The 19,988-nt window shown below is 42.0% G+C and overlaps 2 protein-coding genes across 12 annotated transcripts in view; one reads left to right on the forward strand and one right to left on the reverse strand.

The window, feature by feature from the left end:
• LOC102449577 (oxysterol-binding protein-related protein 1-like) overlaps window positions 1-19,988 on the forward strand; it is a 40,817-nt gene that overhangs the window by 13,677 nt on the left and 7,152 nt on the right. For 2 of the 5 annotated variants that reach the window (XM_075920860.1, XM_075920856.1), the window contains exon 6: window positions 2,263-3,452. The exons of 1 other annotated variant lie outside the window; for it this stretch is intronic. In XM_075920860.1, coding sequence (XP_075776975.1) covers window positions 2,263-2,399 — 137 coding nt within the window. In that variant the 3' untranslated portion in view covers window positions 2,400-3,452. Of the gene's footprint in view, window positions 1-2,262; window positions 3,453-19,988 lie in introns of those variants that run through there. 2 more of the 5 variants (XM_075920859.1, XM_075920858.1) reach the window with 2 other exon arrangements.
• Window positions 4,912-19,742, reverse strand: LOC102446746 (calcium-binding tyrosine phosphorylation-regulated protein). 7 transcript variants are annotated; one of them, XM_025181723.2, is made up of 8 exons: window positions 18,016-19,742; window positions 16,560-16,651; window positions 13,354-13,411; window positions 12,310-12,488; window positions 12,149-12,202; window positions 7,856-8,893; window positions 5,812-6,450; window positions 4,912-5,003 (listed from the first exon to the last, which is right to left on the reverse strand). In XM_025181723.2, the coding sequence occupies exons 4-7, from the start codon at window positions 12,455-12,457 to the stop codon at window positions 5,813-5,815; spliced, it is 1,878 nt and encodes a 625-aa protein (XP_025037508.2). In that variant the 5' UTR covers window positions 12,458-12,488; window positions 13,354-13,411; window positions 16,560-16,651; window positions 18,016-19,742; the 3' UTR covers window positions 4,912-5,003; window position 5,812. The 7 variants fall into 7 exon arrangements, with proteins under 7 accessions (XP_025037508.2, XP_075776967.1, XP_075776966.1 ...); XM_075920852.1 differs by lacking the exon at window positions 13,354-13,411 and having other exon boundaries at window positions 16,560-19,742; XM_075920851.1 differs by lacking the exons at window positions 16,560-16,651; window positions 18,016-19,742 and having other exon boundaries at window positions 13,354-14,147.

The following is a 19,988-nucleotide window of genomic DNA, read 5'->3' on the forward strand; positions in this document are numbered from 1 at the left end:
GGGTCACAGAATCCACTTCATCACTGGCAATTTTTAAATTGAGTGGATATTATCTCAAAATATTGGGGCATTATATAGGAAATATATTGGGGGCATTTCTGTGGTCTGTGCTAAATGAACACAGTGGTACATTGTGCTCTTCATATTTGTGAACTAGTAGCAGATCAGCTATAATAAGCAGTGCAACAGTTTTGCTGCATGTTCCACAGTCCTTCCTGCTCACTTTAACTAGTACTTGGCTCAGGTTGCTACAAAAAAATATGGCATAGTCTAGTAGATGTAGGTCACCACACTTTTAATTCAGATAAAACATTCTGCAGTTTGCAAGCTCATTTTATGTCATAGAATGCACTGTGTATATATAATTTATAATATGTAATATAAAACAGTGCTATCAGCCATTCTGATTTTTAAAAGGCAAAATATATAATACCCAAAGATCCCAATATGCTAAACTTCCATTTTATGAAATTCTATCTGAAATCTTACAGTAATCCTGAATAGTCTCTTATGCTGGACAGTGCTTACAGATGAGTATACAAAGCAAGGGTTATTCTGTTGTGCTTTAAGCTCCAAAAGGAATCTGGGATATTAACTATAAAACAGTTTACAGCAGGTGCTTTCACATGCTATATTCATTTTTATTTAGCAAATACAGCAGGCCCATTTAAAAAAAAATTCCTTTTCGGAGGGTTGCTGCTGTCTGAGTTATTGCTGAGAGGCAGAGATGGTTAACTGGGCACATTAAAAGGTGAATAAAGACTGGGAGAAGGTTGACATTGTGTGTTATGTTAATAGCAGTGTTTCTGTTGGGGGGAATACATGTGAGATTATCTGGGCTATGGTAAGATGGGCTGCTTGATATAACATAGAGATGAACACATACTATTGGGTATCTGAAGATGTAGTATTGCTGGAGTGAGGGGAGTAGAGTTGCCAACTATGAAGCCATGAAAGGGGACTCCATGCTACATCAGAAATGTAAAGCCCAGTGCAGATACAAAACTGGTATCCAGATCTGCAAAAATGATCCATGGATAACCATGTCCGCAGATGTAAATACCCATAAATATCTGCAAACTTGCAGAGATCTAGATATAAAACTTAATATTCACATCTGTAAAAATGAGCTATGGATACCTGCAGAGATCCACAGATTTGAAGGGCTTTACAGAAGGGTACTTATCAATAGTATGGCTCCTTAGTACATCTTGCCTTGCAAATGTGTAACTCTCACTGTGATGGTGTATATACTGTAGAGCTGGGAACATTCACAGACTTTTCAATAAGTGAACTTACAGTATTTCTAGCAAGAGGCAAGCAAAAGCTATCTGGAAGCATGAAAATAACCATGAAAATTAGGGACGTAAAAATTGTTTAATAAGGTAACTATGTAATCACTAAAATTCCTAGTGGTTACATGCATTGCAGGCTCTACACTAACCCGCAGCATGGGGTGACAGTCAGCTCCCATGGAGCCAGTGTGTGACCATAACACAAACCGATAAGCTCATGCTTATCTGTTAACTATTTAGATGGAAATGGTTACTTACACATCCCTAATGAGACCAATCTTGTGCCATAGAACGGCTCTACAGTGTATGCTTCACACAAACACATGTCTTATAATTGCAGTAAACTTGCTGGGACTGTTCTGTATTTTCATCAAGAGAGCTGTATTGCTGTTGGAAAGCAAATCACCAGTCTGCATTAACAAAAAAACAGGACTATGTAGCACTTTAAAGACTAATAAATATCACCTAATAAACCATCTTGTTAGTCTTTAAATGCTACATAGTCCTGTTTTTTATTTCAGCTACACCAGACTAACACGGCTACATTTCTGTCACTTTCAGTCTGCATTAGCGTGAGCTGTGGTTTTTGACACTTAGCGAAACAATGATCCCATAATCTTGGGGAAATCAGATTGCTGATGGAAATGTATAGACTTCTGCTTTCAGGAATGCAGTGCTTGTGGTGTATTTGTGTCCTTCTGTAATAAATTGTTCTTAAATGCATGCCAAAAATGGTTTATTCAAAACTGCTTTGAAGTAAATAGTTTTTTACAAAATCTTTCCACCATCTATTCATAACATATCAGCACTGATTTTAGTCACAGAATTCAGTGCTTTGTTATCTCAGAGTAGTTTAAGTGTGCTACTTTGAAAATCAACACGAAAGATGCAACAAAGCAGCTTTGAACTTCATTACAATGAAATGTAGGGTAGCTTCCTTACAAAAAAATATTATCCTCTCTTACAGGTGGTTCCATCAAGCTCCCAATCCCTGCACTGGTGCACAGGATTGGCTTTACTCGGGCAACTACTGGGACAGAAACTACTGTAATTTACCTGACATTTACTGAAATGTCAAAGGAGCCCATGACTAATGCAAATTAAGTCTTAATTTGTTTTTAACATTTTCCCATTTCTACTCATCTCTTGGAAAAACTGACAAGTTACTGAACAGTATATTAAGCATCTTCTGAAGTAAATATGGTGGCAGATTTGAAAGCCCATGGGTAGGGAAGTCATTTTGTCTAGTGAAATATTTATTGAAGGTAGTTACTTGCATGGACAACTGCTCAGAAACGTCGTTTTTCTGATGGGTTAGTGCTACCGTATTTGCTGAATTCACCTATTAAGTTTTGGTGGATAACAAATAGAGCATCTGAAGGTGTTCTATGAATCCTTTCTCTTAATGATTATGCTGGCACAATAGCCCTGTGGGGTGGATTTACTGTGGCATGGAAATGTTTAAAAGCACAGGTATGAATTGCAATATTCTGTGCTTAAACTAAAGAAGGCAAGTTTATTTTTGTGAAAATGTATTTAACTTTCATAAGATGGCTTTCTATTAATAAACTCTCAGAATCCTGGGTTCTGGTCAATGATTCCAGAACTATTGCCCTCTCCCCAAATGCTCATGATGTAGGTTACACTGGTAACACTACTTCAAGTATTTATTCCATGTTTAGTGCAGTGTTTTGAATTTGCTCTTTCATGCTCTACCAGCCTCATTTTGTTAAGGAAGCAAGAGCCATTTGAACTGAACACTAGTAAGAGACTTAAAAAAAAAAAGCTGTTTACTGCACTACAAACTATAGGTATGCAGCACCATCAGTGTACAATTGCAAACACTTTTTAAAAATCAGGACTCCGTGGAACGTAACTACCGGAGAAATTAAACTGCACCTGTGTATGCACTGTACAGACCACACTTTCTAGAAGAAATTCATGTGCATTTGAAGTCCATAAGGCACCGTAGAGAGACTGCTGTACACACCAGCTTTAACCCTTTAATTGGGGTGCATTAGCTCTTGCATATAAATACATATTTATACAGAACTGGGGTATAGTGCTTCCAGCTGCTCTTTATACACTATTTTAATTGCTATCTGGAGGCAGGGTTTAATTATATTAATTGCTGCTAAATAAAGGCTTTCAAATGTTCCAATGCTCTGATTTCTCAGATTCTTTTTAATAGGGGTTGCGTGAACTGATAGGAGCAAAGGCATCTGCTTGTAAGTCCTCTTGCTGAGATTGGGTTTAGGATGAAGTAGCTGAAGCTTGTTGTTCTGTTTTCATAAAGTCTGTAACTTTCTCAGGCAAAAGCTGCTCAGCAAACAAGGAACAAGGTTTCTAACTCAAGGCTGAATCACACAAGATTCTCCTGCATCACTGACCTATCAACTGGAGAAGAACAGATTATACCTCAAACTTGGAAGGGTTTTGTTGTGAAATTAATCCTGGAATGTCTTTGCCTCAAAACTTGAATATCTTCCAGTCACCCTCTACCCCTTGTGATACCTTGGGGATTGTTCCAATTGACTGGGGATTGTTCCAGTTGACTGGGTTTCAAAAGTCAATCTGAGCACCAGAAAGTGGCAGAGTCTTGTCCCTGGAATTGGTGGTTGGAGAGTGACTAGAAAGAAGCATTCAGGGGCATGTCTCCCAGCCCCTCAGCTAGTGGTTTCCTTTACTGCAAGAGGGAACTGAGGCTACATCTAGACTGCAGAGTTTACATACCTTTTTCTGCCTCTTTTCCTCCCCTCAAAAGAGGCTTTTCTGAAATTTGGCCCAGCTCCATGGGGCCCAATTTTGGAAAAACCTTTTGGAACATCCCTTATTCCTCTCAACAAAATGCAACAGCTTTTCCAGGATACCTCCAGAGTCCTGGAAAAACTCTGCAGTCTAGACATAGCCTGAGGAGACTGTTTGTGGTTCAGTAGCATTTGATTTTTATTTTAAATGTAAGAAGCTGTGCAAGAGGAGCATAGTGAGCTCCTAAAGACTGGGCCTCTAAGAATAGATTCAGAAATCAAGCTATTATCACTAGATAGTTTAGAAAAGATACGGATACTCTCTGGTAACCGCTGAGAACTGTTAAGAGTCTAACAGAGCAAAACTAGATTGTCTTCAATGTCCATTGTAGTTTAATAAATGCCTGGAGCACTGGCCCTCTGTGTGGCACAGTACTATCTGCTAGCTATGTAGTGGTTCTTCCCCTCTCCCCCATACCTCATTGCAGCTCCCAGCTGTAATGTCTGTTTGGGGACATCCTAAGTATAAAGGCATTGCTTAAGTGTCTACAGAACTGTTGTAACAGTATAGGATGGTTTTAAATTAGTTCCATGCACACTTAGCTAAGGGTACCATGTAGCCTTCCATATAGCCATTAAAAGTGCACTGAACTCTATTAGCTAAACATTGCCAGGGGAACTCAGCCACCCACTTGCTACAGTGAGGAAGCATTCTTATGGGTATAAGTGTCATTGCCTGTGCTGCTGGTGCTATAATTTCCCCTGGAAGCCTCATTATGTAACTATCTTCAGTAAGCTGTTAGTATTCTGCCAACACTCCAGAAAGTGTCCCCCCCCCCCCCCAAAAAAAAAAAAGCATTCTAGCAGACTGCCTAGTTTTTGAGTGCTTGTATTAAGTTAATTTATTTTAAGTTGCAGATTTCCATCTCAGGGTGAAGTTAACATGACATCTTCTTTCAACCTGTTAAAGAAATTATACTTAGTTAATATGTTTTCTCATACCACTCATCCACATGCACAGTCGTCTCCTATCCTTTCCAAAAGAGATTTGGAAATAGCACTCCCCCACATGGGATAGGTCTACTAAACAGGGCACATAGGGGTTGTATGCAATGGAATTGGAAGGTGTATATTGCAGCTTGGAGACAGAACAGGACTAGCTCTTGCCCAAGCTAAAAATCAACAAGTGCTTGAGGTTATAGCAGGGACTGTACATGGGATGACTAGCCCTTTGTCCAATTACATTTACACTCCTGTTTTGCATGAGCCCAGGTCTTGAAGCTGTAATTTGTACCTCTGTGCTCATCTGTGGCCATGCACTGTAACAGGGTATAAATCTACAATGCATCTAGTAGAGGATTCTGGCAGAGGGTGATGAAAATAAGTTATTCATCCCTAATTAGCAATTTACAGGATTTGCAAAGGCCAGAGCTAGAATCAGCTCCAAACCTCATCACAGCTTATCTAAAATCAAAATGTACTGAACCTCCCTCTGCACTTGCACTGTATGTCAGATACACTAGCTCCAACCTTGTGAAGCATCATGGGCTAAGGCAATGGGAAGAGGAATCAATGTCCCCAATCAGTGTTAAGCAGGCTTCAAATCAAATATGTTGTGTGGTTTCAGCTGTCACTCAAGGCACTTTAGGTTCAGGGGAAGTTATGTCGTCAGCACCTCTAAATTCCAGGCTGTGTTCAAAATCAGCCTTGCCATAAATCTGAATGTAAAGCAAAACTTCAGCTATGCACATTGACATGAAGCTGCCTACCTTATGAGTCTGCTCTGCGGACCGGGCCAGAAGTAAATGTAATCTCGCCTGCTATACCATAGCTTCCTGCAAAGGGATTTATGCCTGTTTGTTTGTCACCAGCTGCACCTCTCTTTGCAGCCATTACATCATCCAAGGGGATGGCAACTGAAAGAAAAACTGGGGTTGGTGGTCTAGCAGTTTCTTGTGCAGAATTAGAATTGGGGCTTGGAGTGGCCATTTTCAGATCTGCTGGTCTGGCAACTGGTATGGGTACGGTAGTGAATCTCCTCACAGCACTTGTCTCATGCTGTGCAAGAACAGCATGGCCAGGAATAGATTTCCAGTCCTGTACATTCTGAACTGTAGAGCCCACTAAAATGAAGGGTGGTGCATTTTCCCTCTTGCCTTCTTCCATCACATAAGTTGGAGAGGATACTTGTGGCGGTGGACCTTGTGGTGGCAGCTGCTGTTGTAGGAACGGCTGTTGTTCCTTCCCACTAGATATATAGAGGGTTGCTTGGGGATAAGGAGCACCAGTTCCAGCAGGAGGAAGGGGTGGTGGTGACTTTCGACCTTGTTGATTCAAATCAGTTAGACAATAGAGTGTCCACACATTAGAATATGGTGGTGGTTGTCCTGCTTCGGTTGTTGCCATTGCTATAAAATAAAAAATTTAAAAAATTGCTGGTATCAGGAGCTATGAATTGCAATCTAATTGCAAACCCTTACATATAACATGCCTATACTTACACATGCCATACGAAAGCATGTTAGAGAGGACTGATGGGGATTTTTGCACAGGCTGAAATGAAGAGAGCAGCAGTGTTGCAGCAAAGGGTAGTGGTGCTGAAGTTATGTCCAAAGAGATCCATACTCTTCCTCTGACTATAGATCCTCAAAGAGGAATTTCTACAGTCTGCCCCCACCTAAAAGTCAGAGGGGGCTCTTACTTTTTACAGCTGTTTTCAAAGGAGAATTTGATAAAGAACCTTTATCAACACCCAAACGGGGATCAGAGTACGTGTAGTGCTTCCAATCATAACTAAAACCCCACTGCCCCCACCACAACACTTCTTTCTTCATTTCAGCCATGAAAAATCCCTTGGTGTTGCTTAACATGGTTTGGTTCAGTAACATGCTTTGATATGTCTCAACACCTCTACCTTTCTTGGGGCCTGGAAGGGGCTCGAAGGGTTCTGCAATAATAGGGAGAGTCAGGCAGGCACTTCTTGCTGGAGAAGGGGGCACAGGAGGGATTCTCCAGCTGGGAGAAGGGGATGGGCTGAGCACATGTTAGAGGCCAGAGAGTGGATTTGCAGCTGGGAGGGGAGTCTGCATAGGGTGCTTGACAGGTGAAGAGTTTGTTCCAGCACCACCTCACCAGAACAAGTGCCAGACCCTCTTGCCAGCTGCAGCAGCTCCTGCCAAGTGCCTCGTCCTTCCACCTCGACCCAGCTGCAGAACAGGACAGTGCAGGCAAACACCACCATTTCTTTTTTAAAGGCAAACAGGCTATGTTAATGCAAGGGCTAGGATTGAAAGGTTTCAAAGTCAGGGCACATTCAAAGTTCTGACCACCTCCAGCACCTTTCCTCAGCCACAAGTATTACATCTTACACCTCTGCCATTGCTTCAAACTGAGTGGCTCATTTGCAGCAAGACCAAGGCTTGTTTAAAGGCAAAACACACCTCCACCTCTCTCTTACATAGGCCTAGAGCTAGTGCTGTCTGCATCCCTGATGCCACAACAAATCAATTTGAAGGCACCTGTGAACACATTTCTCTGATGCGGACAATACTAATCTCCAAGACGTTTACAGGTCTTACTCACAATTAGTCACACATTTTGGAACAAACTGCAGAGAGATCTAATACCTGTGCATTGGGGCCAGGTGATTGTAGAGGAAACCAGAACTTCTTATGTGCCCCAAAGTGAGGAAGTTCAATCTCGCTCCCATAGCCTTGCAGTGGCATAGGTGCTTGCATTTAATAATTTAGCTATTGAGCTACAGCTACCTTTAACTTGGAATATGAAACTTTCATTAAGAGCCAACTTTCTTACCTGACATAATAAAACCTTGCTCAGCTGATGCCATTTGCGCAGTAGTTTCCATTCTTTCAGGGTCACATTCTGCATCATCTGCAGATGGATCTAAAAGCTTAGCGCATGTAAACTGACCTGCATTTAGTGAAGGCATTAGTGGCTGCTGAATCTCTATCAGACAAGCTACTTGTTCTAAAAAGGGAATTACTATTTGCTGTGGGAACTGCTCTATATAAGGTGGAACTTCTCCTTTAGTAGTGAGCTCATCATCAGTATGTATTGGCATAGCCTGAATCTCTGATGTAACCTCAATTTCGCTTTGGGAAGACACAGCCTGTATTGGTGGTGGTGGAGGAGGAGGAGGTGGTGGTGCTGGTGGTGGTTCATCCTGCAAGGGGGTTGAGGAAGCTTGATTTACATCACTTGTTGTTCGTTCAACCTGACTGCTGGAGGACCTTAGGGCAGTAGAGGACTCTGCGGCAACAGAAGCCCGACTCTGGGCCGCGGCAACCGACGCCTGACTCTGGGCCGCGGCAACGGACGCCTGACTCTGGGCCGCGGCAACGGACGCCTGACTCTGGGCGCCTGACTTCAGTTTAACAGAATGTGCAGAACCCTCAGCAGCTGGGGAAAGTGGAACATCTTCAGCAGCAGCACCCTCTACTGGTGCAGCTGTTGTATCCTCTGCGCTCAGACATACTTCAGGAAGAGTCTGCACGCTTGTTGCCACATCCTTCAAAGAAGGAACAGAATCAGTGTTACCTAACATCTGTGCAGCAAGCTGGGCAGGATCAGCTGGAACATAGGCAAGTTCCGGTCCCTTAGGGGAGGATTCTGGTCCTGTAGGGGATGGTTCACTTTCTACAAGGTCACCGTGAGCGGATGGGTACTGAGTAGTTTTGCTGCTGTATTCAGGTTCAGGGCCTTCATGCAGCTGGTCCTCCTCTGTGTCTGTGGATTTTTCCTTTCGTTTCGGTTCCTCAGTAAGTGGAGACACGGCACTTAGGTCTCCAAGATCAGGTCTCTTTTCTGGCAGTCTTTCTGTCCAGCCCTCTACTAATTAAAAGAAGACAAGGACAGTTAGCTGGTGCTTCCAAAACTCTTGGTGCTCTTGGTATAACCTGTTTATCAAGCTTTTAAAGCAGGGATAGTTAATAGGCGAGGCGAATTGCAGGCCCAACATCAGACTGCTAAAGACTTATAAACTGATTCTGAAAACTTTTAGTTTTTATTTTCTCTGGAGTCTGGATGGACCTTGACATACGCAAAACTGACTACACCTGCTTTAAAGTTAATTCAATCAGTTCATTCTAGATACAAGAGGAAGACATTGGATTTTTGTTTAACTGTCAACAATTCAGGCTAAAAATCATGGAGCAGAATATGTACAATTTCACTAATACTAAACCCTCTCTTCTGCCATATTGTAGCTACCATCTTCCCCAGAGTAGTAAAAAATTAAGAGTTGTGAGCAAAACAATAGGAAAAATCAAATCAGTCCAACTACGATCGAGCGCTTAGCTTGAGAAATTATCCTTCCCTGTGGGACCTATAAAGCATTTATGTTGGCCATACACATCACAAATCCCACGAAGTTGGAATGTTTGTATGGTCAGGAGAGGTGTGTATGTGTGTCAGTGGGAGGCCCGGAACAAAGTTTTGGCAGTAGAGATCGAAAGGTAGATTTGAGAGAAACAGGAACTACTGAGTGGTTTCTGTGGGAACTAGGTCCATTTTTTCAACCATATCACCAGCGGAGAGGAGGAGAAGAAAAGTTCTGTTTTTATTATGTTTAGTTTGGCCACTGCACAAGCAAAAATGGCACTACTCAAGATATATAAGACTAGGACTGGAAGGGACCTTGAGAGGTCATCGAGTCCAGCCCCCTGCCGTAATGGCAGAATCAAATACTGTCTAGACCATCCCTGACAGACATTTATCTAACCTACTCTTAAATATCTCCACAGATGGAGATTCCACAACCTCCCTGGGCAATTTATTCCAGTGTTTGACTACCCTGACAGTTAGAAACTTTTCCTAATATCCACCATGAAAGGATGTGGGAGATGTAAAGAGGTGGATATTGAGGGCAGGAGAAATGAATTGGTACCTAATGTCATACAGGGATGAGATCATCTGGAGAGGTTTAGGAGGAGAAAGTAGCAGGAGCTACAACAAATCTCAACCCCCTATTCTTGGCAAGTTTAAACTAATAGCAAAAAAACCTCTATAAACTGTGTGCTTTGACATCTCTCTCTGTGCACACATCATTAATAACCCAGCAGAAGTGCACACCCTTCACAGCTGCAGAAACAATAGGAGCCATGCTTACATGTGTTCTTCCCACTTTCCGCCCCCACCGCCCACTCTCTTGCCTTCCCACGAGCATTACATGTTCCCTGCTGGGGCATCGCTGACTAACCCTGTCAAGAGCAGTCACCGGTGCAGGGCACAGCATCACACAGTGCAGAGGATCATCTTCCCTGTACTGAATGTCCAGGGGTGCAACCTACTCTTCAATACACTACATTGTTTTAACCTTTCAGTCAGGCATTAATATTGATTTTACTGGAGTAGTGAGAGTGGGGGCTGTGTGTTAGGCATTATGAAGCAGTCCCCGCCTACAGTCTCAATTTGGGAGGTAAGCGAGTAGTAGACTATTCGACTACCCAATAAGGAGGACTCGACAATCTATATAATCTACTTGCCCGTGGTGAGTAGATTACAACCCGGAAGAGCTGGGTTCGGGCGATCTGCGCATGCACAGAATGTCAGGCAGCGCGGCTGGCGAGCGGGGCTCACTGCGGCTCAGCGAGCCCTGCCAATAAGTATAAGCTTATTGGGTAGCTGAGTGGAGTACTCAGCTACTCGCTCCCCGCCTCCTTGCTGCCTCTGTATGAGAGGCAGCAGGGGAGAGGTGACAGGACCAGATGGTGGGGGGAGCTGGCTTAAAAGTGTGTTGCAGCCAGTACAGTATAGATGTATAAGGCATTTGCATATCTCTGCAGTGCCACCTGCTCCCCCTCCCCCAACTGTTGTCTCTATCAGAGGCAGCTGGGAGGCAGGGGAGGCTGCTACTGGAGCAGCCCCTGCCTGTGGCCAGGCATGAGCATGACCTGGCATGAGCAAGAATTGAGTAGTCCTCGCTTGCGCTGGTCTGTGACTGCAGTGCCTCTGCATTTTATATGTAGTAAGAGCTGCTGGGCATTTAAAATGCAAAGGCACAGTGGTCCCAGAGGGAGCCTCCTGATATTGACTAACTGTGCAGTAGATACAAATTATATCAACTACACGATTAGCAAAATACCCATTCCTTAACAAGATTAGTGTGAATAGACAAAGCAGGCTGAGGAAAGAGCTACAGAGGCAAAGCCACTTGTCCAAAACTCACATCTGCCAATTCCTACTCTAGCATCTAGCCCCTAAGTCCTTAGATCACCTGGCTTGTCAGTTCTCAAATACAACCAGTACCAATTTATTCGCACAGCACATCAGCCTAAGCTACTCCAACAACTCGAGTCCTTTTAGCTAGAGACAGGCTTTCCTTTCCGCACAGCTCTGCCTATGACGTCACAAAGACAACTTGTGGCATCAGAAACATGTTCCAGGCCTATGGCATCATGACAATACAATGACAGAGGGGCAGGGACAAGAGACCTTTGGCTTCTGAGAAGCACCCTTTATCTACTGGGTTCATGTGCAACTGACTAGACGGGGAGGGGCAGGGATGAGCATACTGAGGTAAAGGGTGGCATACAGGTGAGATGACTGGATCATAATGGAGTTGATGGGTGAGCAAATGGTCAGTTCAAAATAATCCAAGCAGATGACTGATGAGCTGACAGACTAATTTCTGATATGACATAATTAATGCAATACTTCCTAGTACCCGACAACTGAGATGTGGCCCCTTGTGATGCACTCATGTTACAATCTCAGCTAGAGAAATTCTTTGCTAAACAGAAATGACACCTCAAATACCAAAAACAATTGTTGTGGGAGTGTAGAGACTAGCCCCTAAACTGAGAGCCAGTAGTCCCAATACACATTTGCAGGGATTCCTATATAGAGTCCCAGCCTGTGAGGAGTCAAAAGAAGGCACTCAGCAGCTCACAGAACTAGGCTCATACTTGATAAAGGTACTTTGTGATGACTGGTACTACATAGTACTTTATTATTAATAATGAAAATGGTCAAATTATCAGAGAGAGGATTGTGCATGACAATACATGTTTGACCAATTTGTAATCACAATATACTGTTATTTTAAAACCTAGTAGATTAAGAGGCCACATTTGACACACTTCTTACCTCTAGTAAAATGAAATTCTCTAACCAAGTCTGTTATATCCAAATTAGGATTTTCTGGAAGTAAAAATATAAAGCAAGATGGACAGTTTGGTTAGCGTTCTGAAATAACACAGCTTTCCAAATGTACTGAAAAGTATCACAGCATACAAGTAGGAACAAACCTTCTCTAAATGCAATTAGCTCTCTGAAGTAAAGAGCTGTAAATTCAGTGATATTGCTTGGACTGGCTTTGAGGACAGCTCTGCTCACTCCTTCCAGTAAAGTCTTGAGGCCATATGGAACAACAAGCCTGGGCTTTACAGAATGCATCTTCAACTGAAGACAAATTGCACTCTCACAACTACAATGAAAAACATCGGCGTAAGTAGGGTGTGTGGCGCAGTGGGGACCTACTGAGACGTGTCTAGTTCCAGGATTTATCACCATGGCACCTGATTTCACCTGGCCCTTCTCAATCCCAACCCCACTAACTACCGAAGAAAGGGGGTTTCTGGTCTATAACAACAAACGAGAAACAGTGATTTGGAAATGGTGTCAAATTCCTCTGTTTCCAAATGATCTTACACACCCACAAACCTGAGCGCCTGTTACAATATTTAGCTCGGCAAAGTCCCTGCCACTGCACAAAGGAGCAGCTCTCAGGGACACCAGCTTGTCTTAGACCCCTCTGAACGCAGCCTCTGCTGGGCAGGGTGCAGCGCACAGCTTGGGCACACCAGCCCCCAAGTACAAGCGGGGGAGCTAACCCCCTCCCCGTAAGGCGGGGCTCGCACTGAAAAGCCACTGCCGGGCCGGGAGAGCCCGATCAAAGGGGCGTGTTACAGTCAGCTACTCGCTGAGTCGCAGGGTGGGTTGGGAACAGCTGGCTCACGCCCCGCTCAGCCTCCGCCGCGGCGGGCCCGGCCAGGCACACGCTGCCACCTGCGCGCCTGCCAGGAAGCCCTTTGCCCCCGCCCCAGGAGCGGTTCACACCACACACACCCCGCTCCTCAACGCTGCGGGGACAGAGAGCCAGGGGCGACAGCCTGGACCTTTTCACTTCCTCGGCTGTGCGAGTGCTTCCTCCTCCGCCTCCCTTGCCGGAGCCTCCTCTACAGGGGGCCGCCGCAGGCCAGGCCTCTTATAGGTAGCGGGTCGTGGTGGGCGTGGCCAGGGGAGGTGACGGCGTACCATTTGTGAGGTCACAAAGTCTTCTCCGCACTCACCTAGCCAGCCAGGCTGGTCACCAATGGGGGGTGGGGGAGGCCTCCGCTGGCGCTCAGCCTATGAGAGAAGAGGGTGCTGCTTTCTGTGGCGTTTGACTCCAGCTGTTGGCAGCTGGATTCAGGGCGCACAGCGAGGGGCTTTTTGCCCCGCTACACTCATAGCTAGACTTCCTTGCTCTCTCCAGCTGGGACAAACTATGCGGAGCTTTCTTTTTCGTTCATGTCCACAATCGGGACCTCGCCAGGTTACTTAAATAACGTCTGAAAACTGAATAAGTCATTACTTCTTCTAAACCAAATTAGAAGTCAAAGTTTTACTTACATGGGGGAGGGGGCTTTTGTTGTAAGGTGTATGGTTCGTTTACAAATGTCCATACCCATTCACATTTTTAAAAGTTTTGGAAATGCCAAAATTACCAGCAAAATGCAGCTTGATGAGGCTGCGACTGTCGTAGGGGTTTTTCTTATGATTTCATATAAACAGGAGGAAGTGCTGCAGAGATTAAATTGGAGACCTGATTATTAACCAGGATTGTATCAGAGCTCCTTTCTTACAGAACTCAGATCTTCGTCTTTTAACAACATTTAAAACTATTTATCTTAGAAACCAAACAGTCCAAGATTTCTCATCTCACTGCATATAAAATAGGAGAGGAGAAAAGAGAGTAGGTAAAACAGATTTTTCTACCAGAGATTTTAGTTTCCTTGACTGAGACAGATTGTCAAATTTATATACAGTAAGAGGAAAAAAACTTTAAAAAGAACAAATTGTTTGGTAGCACTTTATAGACTAACAAAACATGTAGATGGTATCATGAGCTTTCGTGGGAACAGTCCACTTCTTCAGATGACCTGGACTGATGAAGCAGCGGGCTGTGCCCGTGAAATATCATGATACCATCTACATGTTTTGTTAGTCTTTAAAGTGCTACCAGACTGTTTTCTTCTATGTTTTTTCCTGTTACAGACTAAGTTTAGTTTCTCTGCAATGGGTTTATCATCCTGGATTGCTCCTTTTGTATCTCAATTGTCTACGGGACCCACTGTTTTTTAGCAGGCTTCCTGCTTCTAATGTATTTAAAAATATTTTGCTATTGTTTTTTGAGTTTTTGGCTAGCTGTTCCTCAAAATCTTTTTATGCTTTTCTTATTACATTTTTACACTTGATTTAACAGTGTTTATGTTCCTTTCTATTTATCTCACTAGGATTAGACTTTCACTTCTTAAAAGATGCCTTTTTGTCCCTCACTGCTTCTTTTACATTGTGGTTAAGCCACGGTGACTCTTTTTTAGGTCTCTTGCTTTGTTTTTTAATTTGGAGTATACATTTAAGTTGTGCCTCTATTATGGTGGCTTTAAAAAGTTTCCATGCAGCTTGCAGGCTCTAGTCACTGTGCCTTTTAATTTCTGTTTAACTAACCTCCTCATTTTTGTGTAATTCCCCTTTTTTAAATTAAATGCCAGAGTGCTGGACTGCTGAGGAGTTTTTCCCACCACAGGAATGTTAAACATTATATTATGGTCACTATTCCCAAGTGGTCCTGTAATAGTTATCTCCTGGACCTGATCCTTCACTCCACTCAGGATTAAATTGAGAGTTGCCTCTCCCCTTGTGGGTTCCTGTACCAGCTGCTCGAAGAAGCAGTCATTAAAAGCCACTGAGAAATTTTCTCTCTGCTTCTCTTCCTGAGGTTACATGTATCCAGTCAACATGGGGATAATTAAAATCCCCCATTATTATAGAGTTTTTTATTTCGGTAGCCTCGCTATTCTCTTTTAGCATTTCAATGTCAGTATCACTGTCCTGGTCAGGTGGTCAATAATATATCCCTACTGCTAAATTCTTATTATTGGAGCATGGAATTATTATCCATAATGATTCTATTGAACATGTTGATTCATTTAAGATTTTTATTTAATTTGATTTTATGTTATCTTTCACATACAGTGCCACTCCACCATCCACATGGCCTGCTCTATCTTTCCGATATATTTTATATCCCCGTATGATTGTGTCCCACAGATTTTCCTCATTCCACCAGGTTTCAGTGATGCCTATTATGTCAATCTCCTCCTTTAATACAAGGTACTCTAGTTCAACCATCTTATTAGTCAGACTCCTAGCATTTGTGTAGAAGCACTTTAAAAAATATCCACTGTTTATTTGTCTGCCCTTCCCTGATGCTTTGGATTCCTTTATATGTGGTTATTTGTCTGCTCTGGCCCATTGTTTGTCCTCTCCCTTCCTCTCTTTCTGACTACAGACTAGAGAATCTCTATCAATGGATTCTCCTCTAAGAGAAGTCTCCATCCGATTTATGTGCTTCTCTGCACCAATCGGCTTTCCTCCCATCTCTTAGTTTAAAAACCTCATACAGTATATTGTAATTGATCAATCCTTCTCCCTTAATTGTGTTAAGGGATTACTATCAAATAAAACTATTTAGTGGCAGATAAAATGAGTTAGAATTTAAGTCTACAAAACAATAAGATGTGAAGTATTTTCCACATTTACGACTTGTAAATAAGGAAAAGTAATAACATTTTAAACTAAAATAGTTGAAAATTAAGTCCTTTCAACAGTCTTAATGAACCATGTGGATTGTCAGAACACTGAATATTTCAAATTCTTTCTAAGAAATTCATTCAATGGTTGATCAGGGTGGGGGGGAAAGGGGGAATTAAACCCAACAGAGTAGGACATCAAAAAGCAGTTAGCTTTTTATCCTAAATTGTGTATTTCAGTTCAGAAACTTCAAAGTATTAAGAAAGACTTGAACAGTTAAAGGTCTTTATTTTGTTGCTTAAAGCTCTTTATAAAGTTGAAATATAATACATTAAACTCAGTAAGAATTCATTCAGGAGCAACAGATCTAACCACATAAATTGTATTACTGTTATCTATGGTCATGCCACCTACACAACATGACACCTTAAAGGTGGCCTATGGTCACCACACTATGGTCATGACACCTACCTGTGGCCTGAGTGTTAATAGCCTTGAATTTCATCCTATTTATTTCTGATAAAATTCTCCAATTTGTCACTTTAATTTTGTGTTCTAATTACTTAATTTGAGCTTCTGAAATGAATTATTAAGGTATTTAACTATCTCATAAGCTAACTTCTGAAAAAGACCTACATGGTAAAATATACGCATGGTATACAATATTCTTCATGAAAGCTGCAGACTAGTAATTACATACCTTCAGTTGTACTATTGGGTCCTTGTATGCCTTTTCTGTTGAATACTCAGGGTGCTTAAGGTGATCCTTTTGAACGTGTTAAAAATATCACCCTAGAAAGAGACAATAAAAATTAATATGAACTTACAGATTCTACAGTTTGGTGTGTAGGAAGGTAGCCAGTTTTATGGTAAACCACTGAGAAGTGTACCGTCTGGGCAAAAAGTGTCATTAATTATTTCCCTGCTAAAGAAACTCCACTCAAAGGCTTCTCACTCTTGGAAAATAAAGAACTGGACTGCATGACAAAAATAAAATATGAAGCACTGATATAGCACAATTGTTATGATCCTTCTTGCCATGAACATAAAAAAAAATTAAGCAACCATGGCTGGGGCTAAGTTTTAAACTAGGTAGTTAAGTAGGTTAGAACATGCAAATAAGAAAACTCCATGAAACAACACACTGGGGCTCACAATCACATTTCACAGCTGTGGTTTTTTAATAGTCATTGTAGTGAGAAATTTCAAATTGTCAAGTATGTCGCTAAAATAAAAAAAGTCCAACTACTGAATCAGTCAATGAGAAACAACAAATAAAGTGAACAATTCATGACTAGTAAGATTAACTATATTTTCATATGTGGAGAAATAGGATACTCCTTGAAAGTATAACAGAGGTCTAAAATAATAGATAAAATTCATGGGAATGAGAGGTAGGACAATTAAGGTAACCACCCTGCCTGGCAAAGCAATCTACATACAGATTTCAGTCTGGAAGCCAAATCTAAGCAAAAGGATTTAGTATTGATAACACAATGGCTACTTTACAAGTGTCCTGGATGCACCTGCCTCCTACACCAGAGACATAACATTCAAAGTCTGCAAAGCTGTAACAGTAAAAGTTGCATAATCCTCTTGGAAACAGCAACACTTTTTAGCATCACCTGAAACAAAAAGCTGGATGGATTTTCAGAGACTTTCAGTCAAGAGCAAACATTCACCCATTTTGAGTCTGAGAACACAGGAAAAAAATCTGGATAAGTGATTCACTTATGTAGAACTCCATCACTGCCTTTGGAAAGAGCCAAGGAGAAATCCACCATAGCACTTTTACTTGAAGAGTTTAGCATAAATTGGACTGGACATTATGGTCTCATGTTTACTTGTTCACAGTGAAGTTTCTATCTCCCCCCCCCAAATTAACTTCAGTGTAAAACTTGTTCAAAAGTATCTGCTTAAGACATTAACCATTACTATTTTAGAGAGTTTGTCTTTTTGATCAAGAACTCCTCCTAAACGGTGAGAGCTAGGACCACCAAATTCAGTATACAGCTTCCTCTTGTAACTTAAAGGAACACAAGGGTTTGGTTGTGCCAGAGAAAAGGGACACACCTGGAATGTGATTGCTTCTCAAAAAACCAAACAGGAAAGAGACAGAATCATCAAATCAAGTACAATTCTCACAATTGATGTACCTGAACGAATGTTGGAAGAGATGGAATCAAGATCAGCCAGAAAAATAGGATGAATCTGCAATAGGATTGCTTCTCAAAAACCTTACAGAAAAATAGATAAAATGGAGAAATTTGGAGTAGTGCTCTGTTTGGGCACAACTAAATCAATGCTTTAGGTCTGAAAACTAAAAGAAAATGTTATTGGAAACCAAACTGAGTATAGCCCTTTTTTGTTAAAACATACAAATGATGAGTTTATAGGGATGAAGAAAAAATACACTTTATGGAATTCCCTTATAAAAATATTACTACAAATATAAAACTGAAAAAATTTAAACAATCCCTTTTTAAAGAAATCCCAAAATATTTACTTCATAAAAATAACACTGTATTTTTAAAAAAACACAATCATTTAAATAATCCATGCACTTTTTCCTTTTATTTTCAAAAAAACCTTGTGTTTCAGACCCGAGCACCACCGGCCAGGTACATCTGCTAAGTTATTTAAATGGGAATGGTTTAACTGACTCACAACCCCTAATGAACCTGACAACTTGAAACTGCAGAGAAACAGCTTTATTATCAATATATTAAAGGCCAAAACAGTAAACAAACGGATTTGAGGTTGTTTTCCCCCCCACTAACCATGATAAATGAAGAAGGCAACAGAGCAGTTTTTGAGGGGAGCATGACTCTGACACCTTTTGCATCTTGTAACTAAACTTTTCCTATTTGTAACAGTCTTTTTGATGGACTCTTGAACAATTAGAATTAGATGAGACATCTTTTTCAAAAACACTTCAGATTTCATCTTCTACCTTTTTAGGAGTTAGGCCCCAGAAAACGGTATCATACGTTGGAGCGGAAAGAGGTACATTGGGTGTCTGAGATCAGATGTTGAAAGCTATGAACCTCAAAGATTAAACTTTACTGGTTAAAGCACAAAAGGATTTTTCCCACTTAACTATTGTATTTTATTTGGAATATTACATCAAATGGTATTAGTGGATGGAGAAGGAATGTGTTTCCAATACAATGTATGTAGGCTTGAAAGGATTAGATTTTTATCTGGAAATGTTGACAAATGTTAATTTCACCATATATAAACCAACTAAATATAATTTCCATTGATGACTAACCCCCTATTATCTTGCAGGGGGCTCTCTTTGATCAGTCTCATCACAGCAAAATACCCTCATTCTATATATGTGTGTGATCACTGCTGCCAAGCATTTTGTGAACACATACTCTGCTAACAAAGACAATACACAGAACTGTAAGGGATATTCCTCTAGTCTATGAGGAAGTATATGTTTCCCCAAGCAGATGATGTAACATGCCTATGTATATCTGAGCACATAGGCATTTAAAATGCACAGTAAATTACCAGTTGCCTGGAAGCACTACTATTGGGTGGAGTGGCTGAACTAACATTCAGACAGAATATCAATTTGCAAACACTGTTACAGGATTTTGGTTTTTCTTAAAACAGTTGCATTGTTTTCTAGTGTATCTTGTAAATGGGATTCAGAGATTCCAAGGCTAAAAAGGATCATGGAGATTATTTAGTCTGACTTCCTGTACAGGCAGTCCCCGACTTACGCGGATCCGACTTAAGTTGGATCCGCACTTACGAACGGGGCTTTTCTCGCCCCGGAGCCCACGGGCAGCGGGTCGCCATCCGTGTCCTCCAGGGCGAGAAAAGCTTCTCCCAGTCTTCCTGGTCTGCTGGGGGGGTCCAGCAGCGGCTGAATCAGGACGCCTGGGGCACAGCATCTGGGGTGCTGCTGGGTTGCTCCAGTAGCGCCGAGGAGCCACACTACTGGAGCAACCCAGCAGCACCCCAGCTGCTCTGCCCCAGGCATCCCCAAGTCAGCCACTGCTGAAACTGACCAGCGGCTGACTACAGGAAGCCCGAGGCAGAGTTGCTCTGCCCCGGGCTTCCTGGAATCAGCCACTGATCAGTTTCAGCAGCAGCTGACTTGGGGACGCCT

This window comes from Pelodiscus sinensis, chromosome 2 (genome assembly GCF_049634645.1).
Source record: "Pelodiscus sinensis isolate JC-2024 chromosome 2, ASM4963464v1, whole genome shotgun sequence".
Taxonomy (NCBI): domain Eukaryota; kingdom Metazoa; phylum Chordata; order Testudines; family Trionychidae; genus Pelodiscus; species Pelodiscus sinensis.

Coding starts and splice junctions, on each gene's coding strand:
- LOC102446746 (XM_025181723.2), bottom strand. CDS start 12,457: ATGCATTCTGTAAAGCCCAGGCTTGTTGTTCCATATGGCCTCAAGACT. Junction 8,894..12,148: donor AGAATTTCATTTTACTAGAG/GTAAGAAGTGTG, acceptor TCTTTTAATTAG/TAGAGGGCTGGACAGAAAGA. Junction 6,451..7,855: donor GCAAGGTTTTATTATGTCAG/GTAAGAAAGTTG, acceptor TTTATTTTATAG/CAATGGCAACAACCGAAGCA.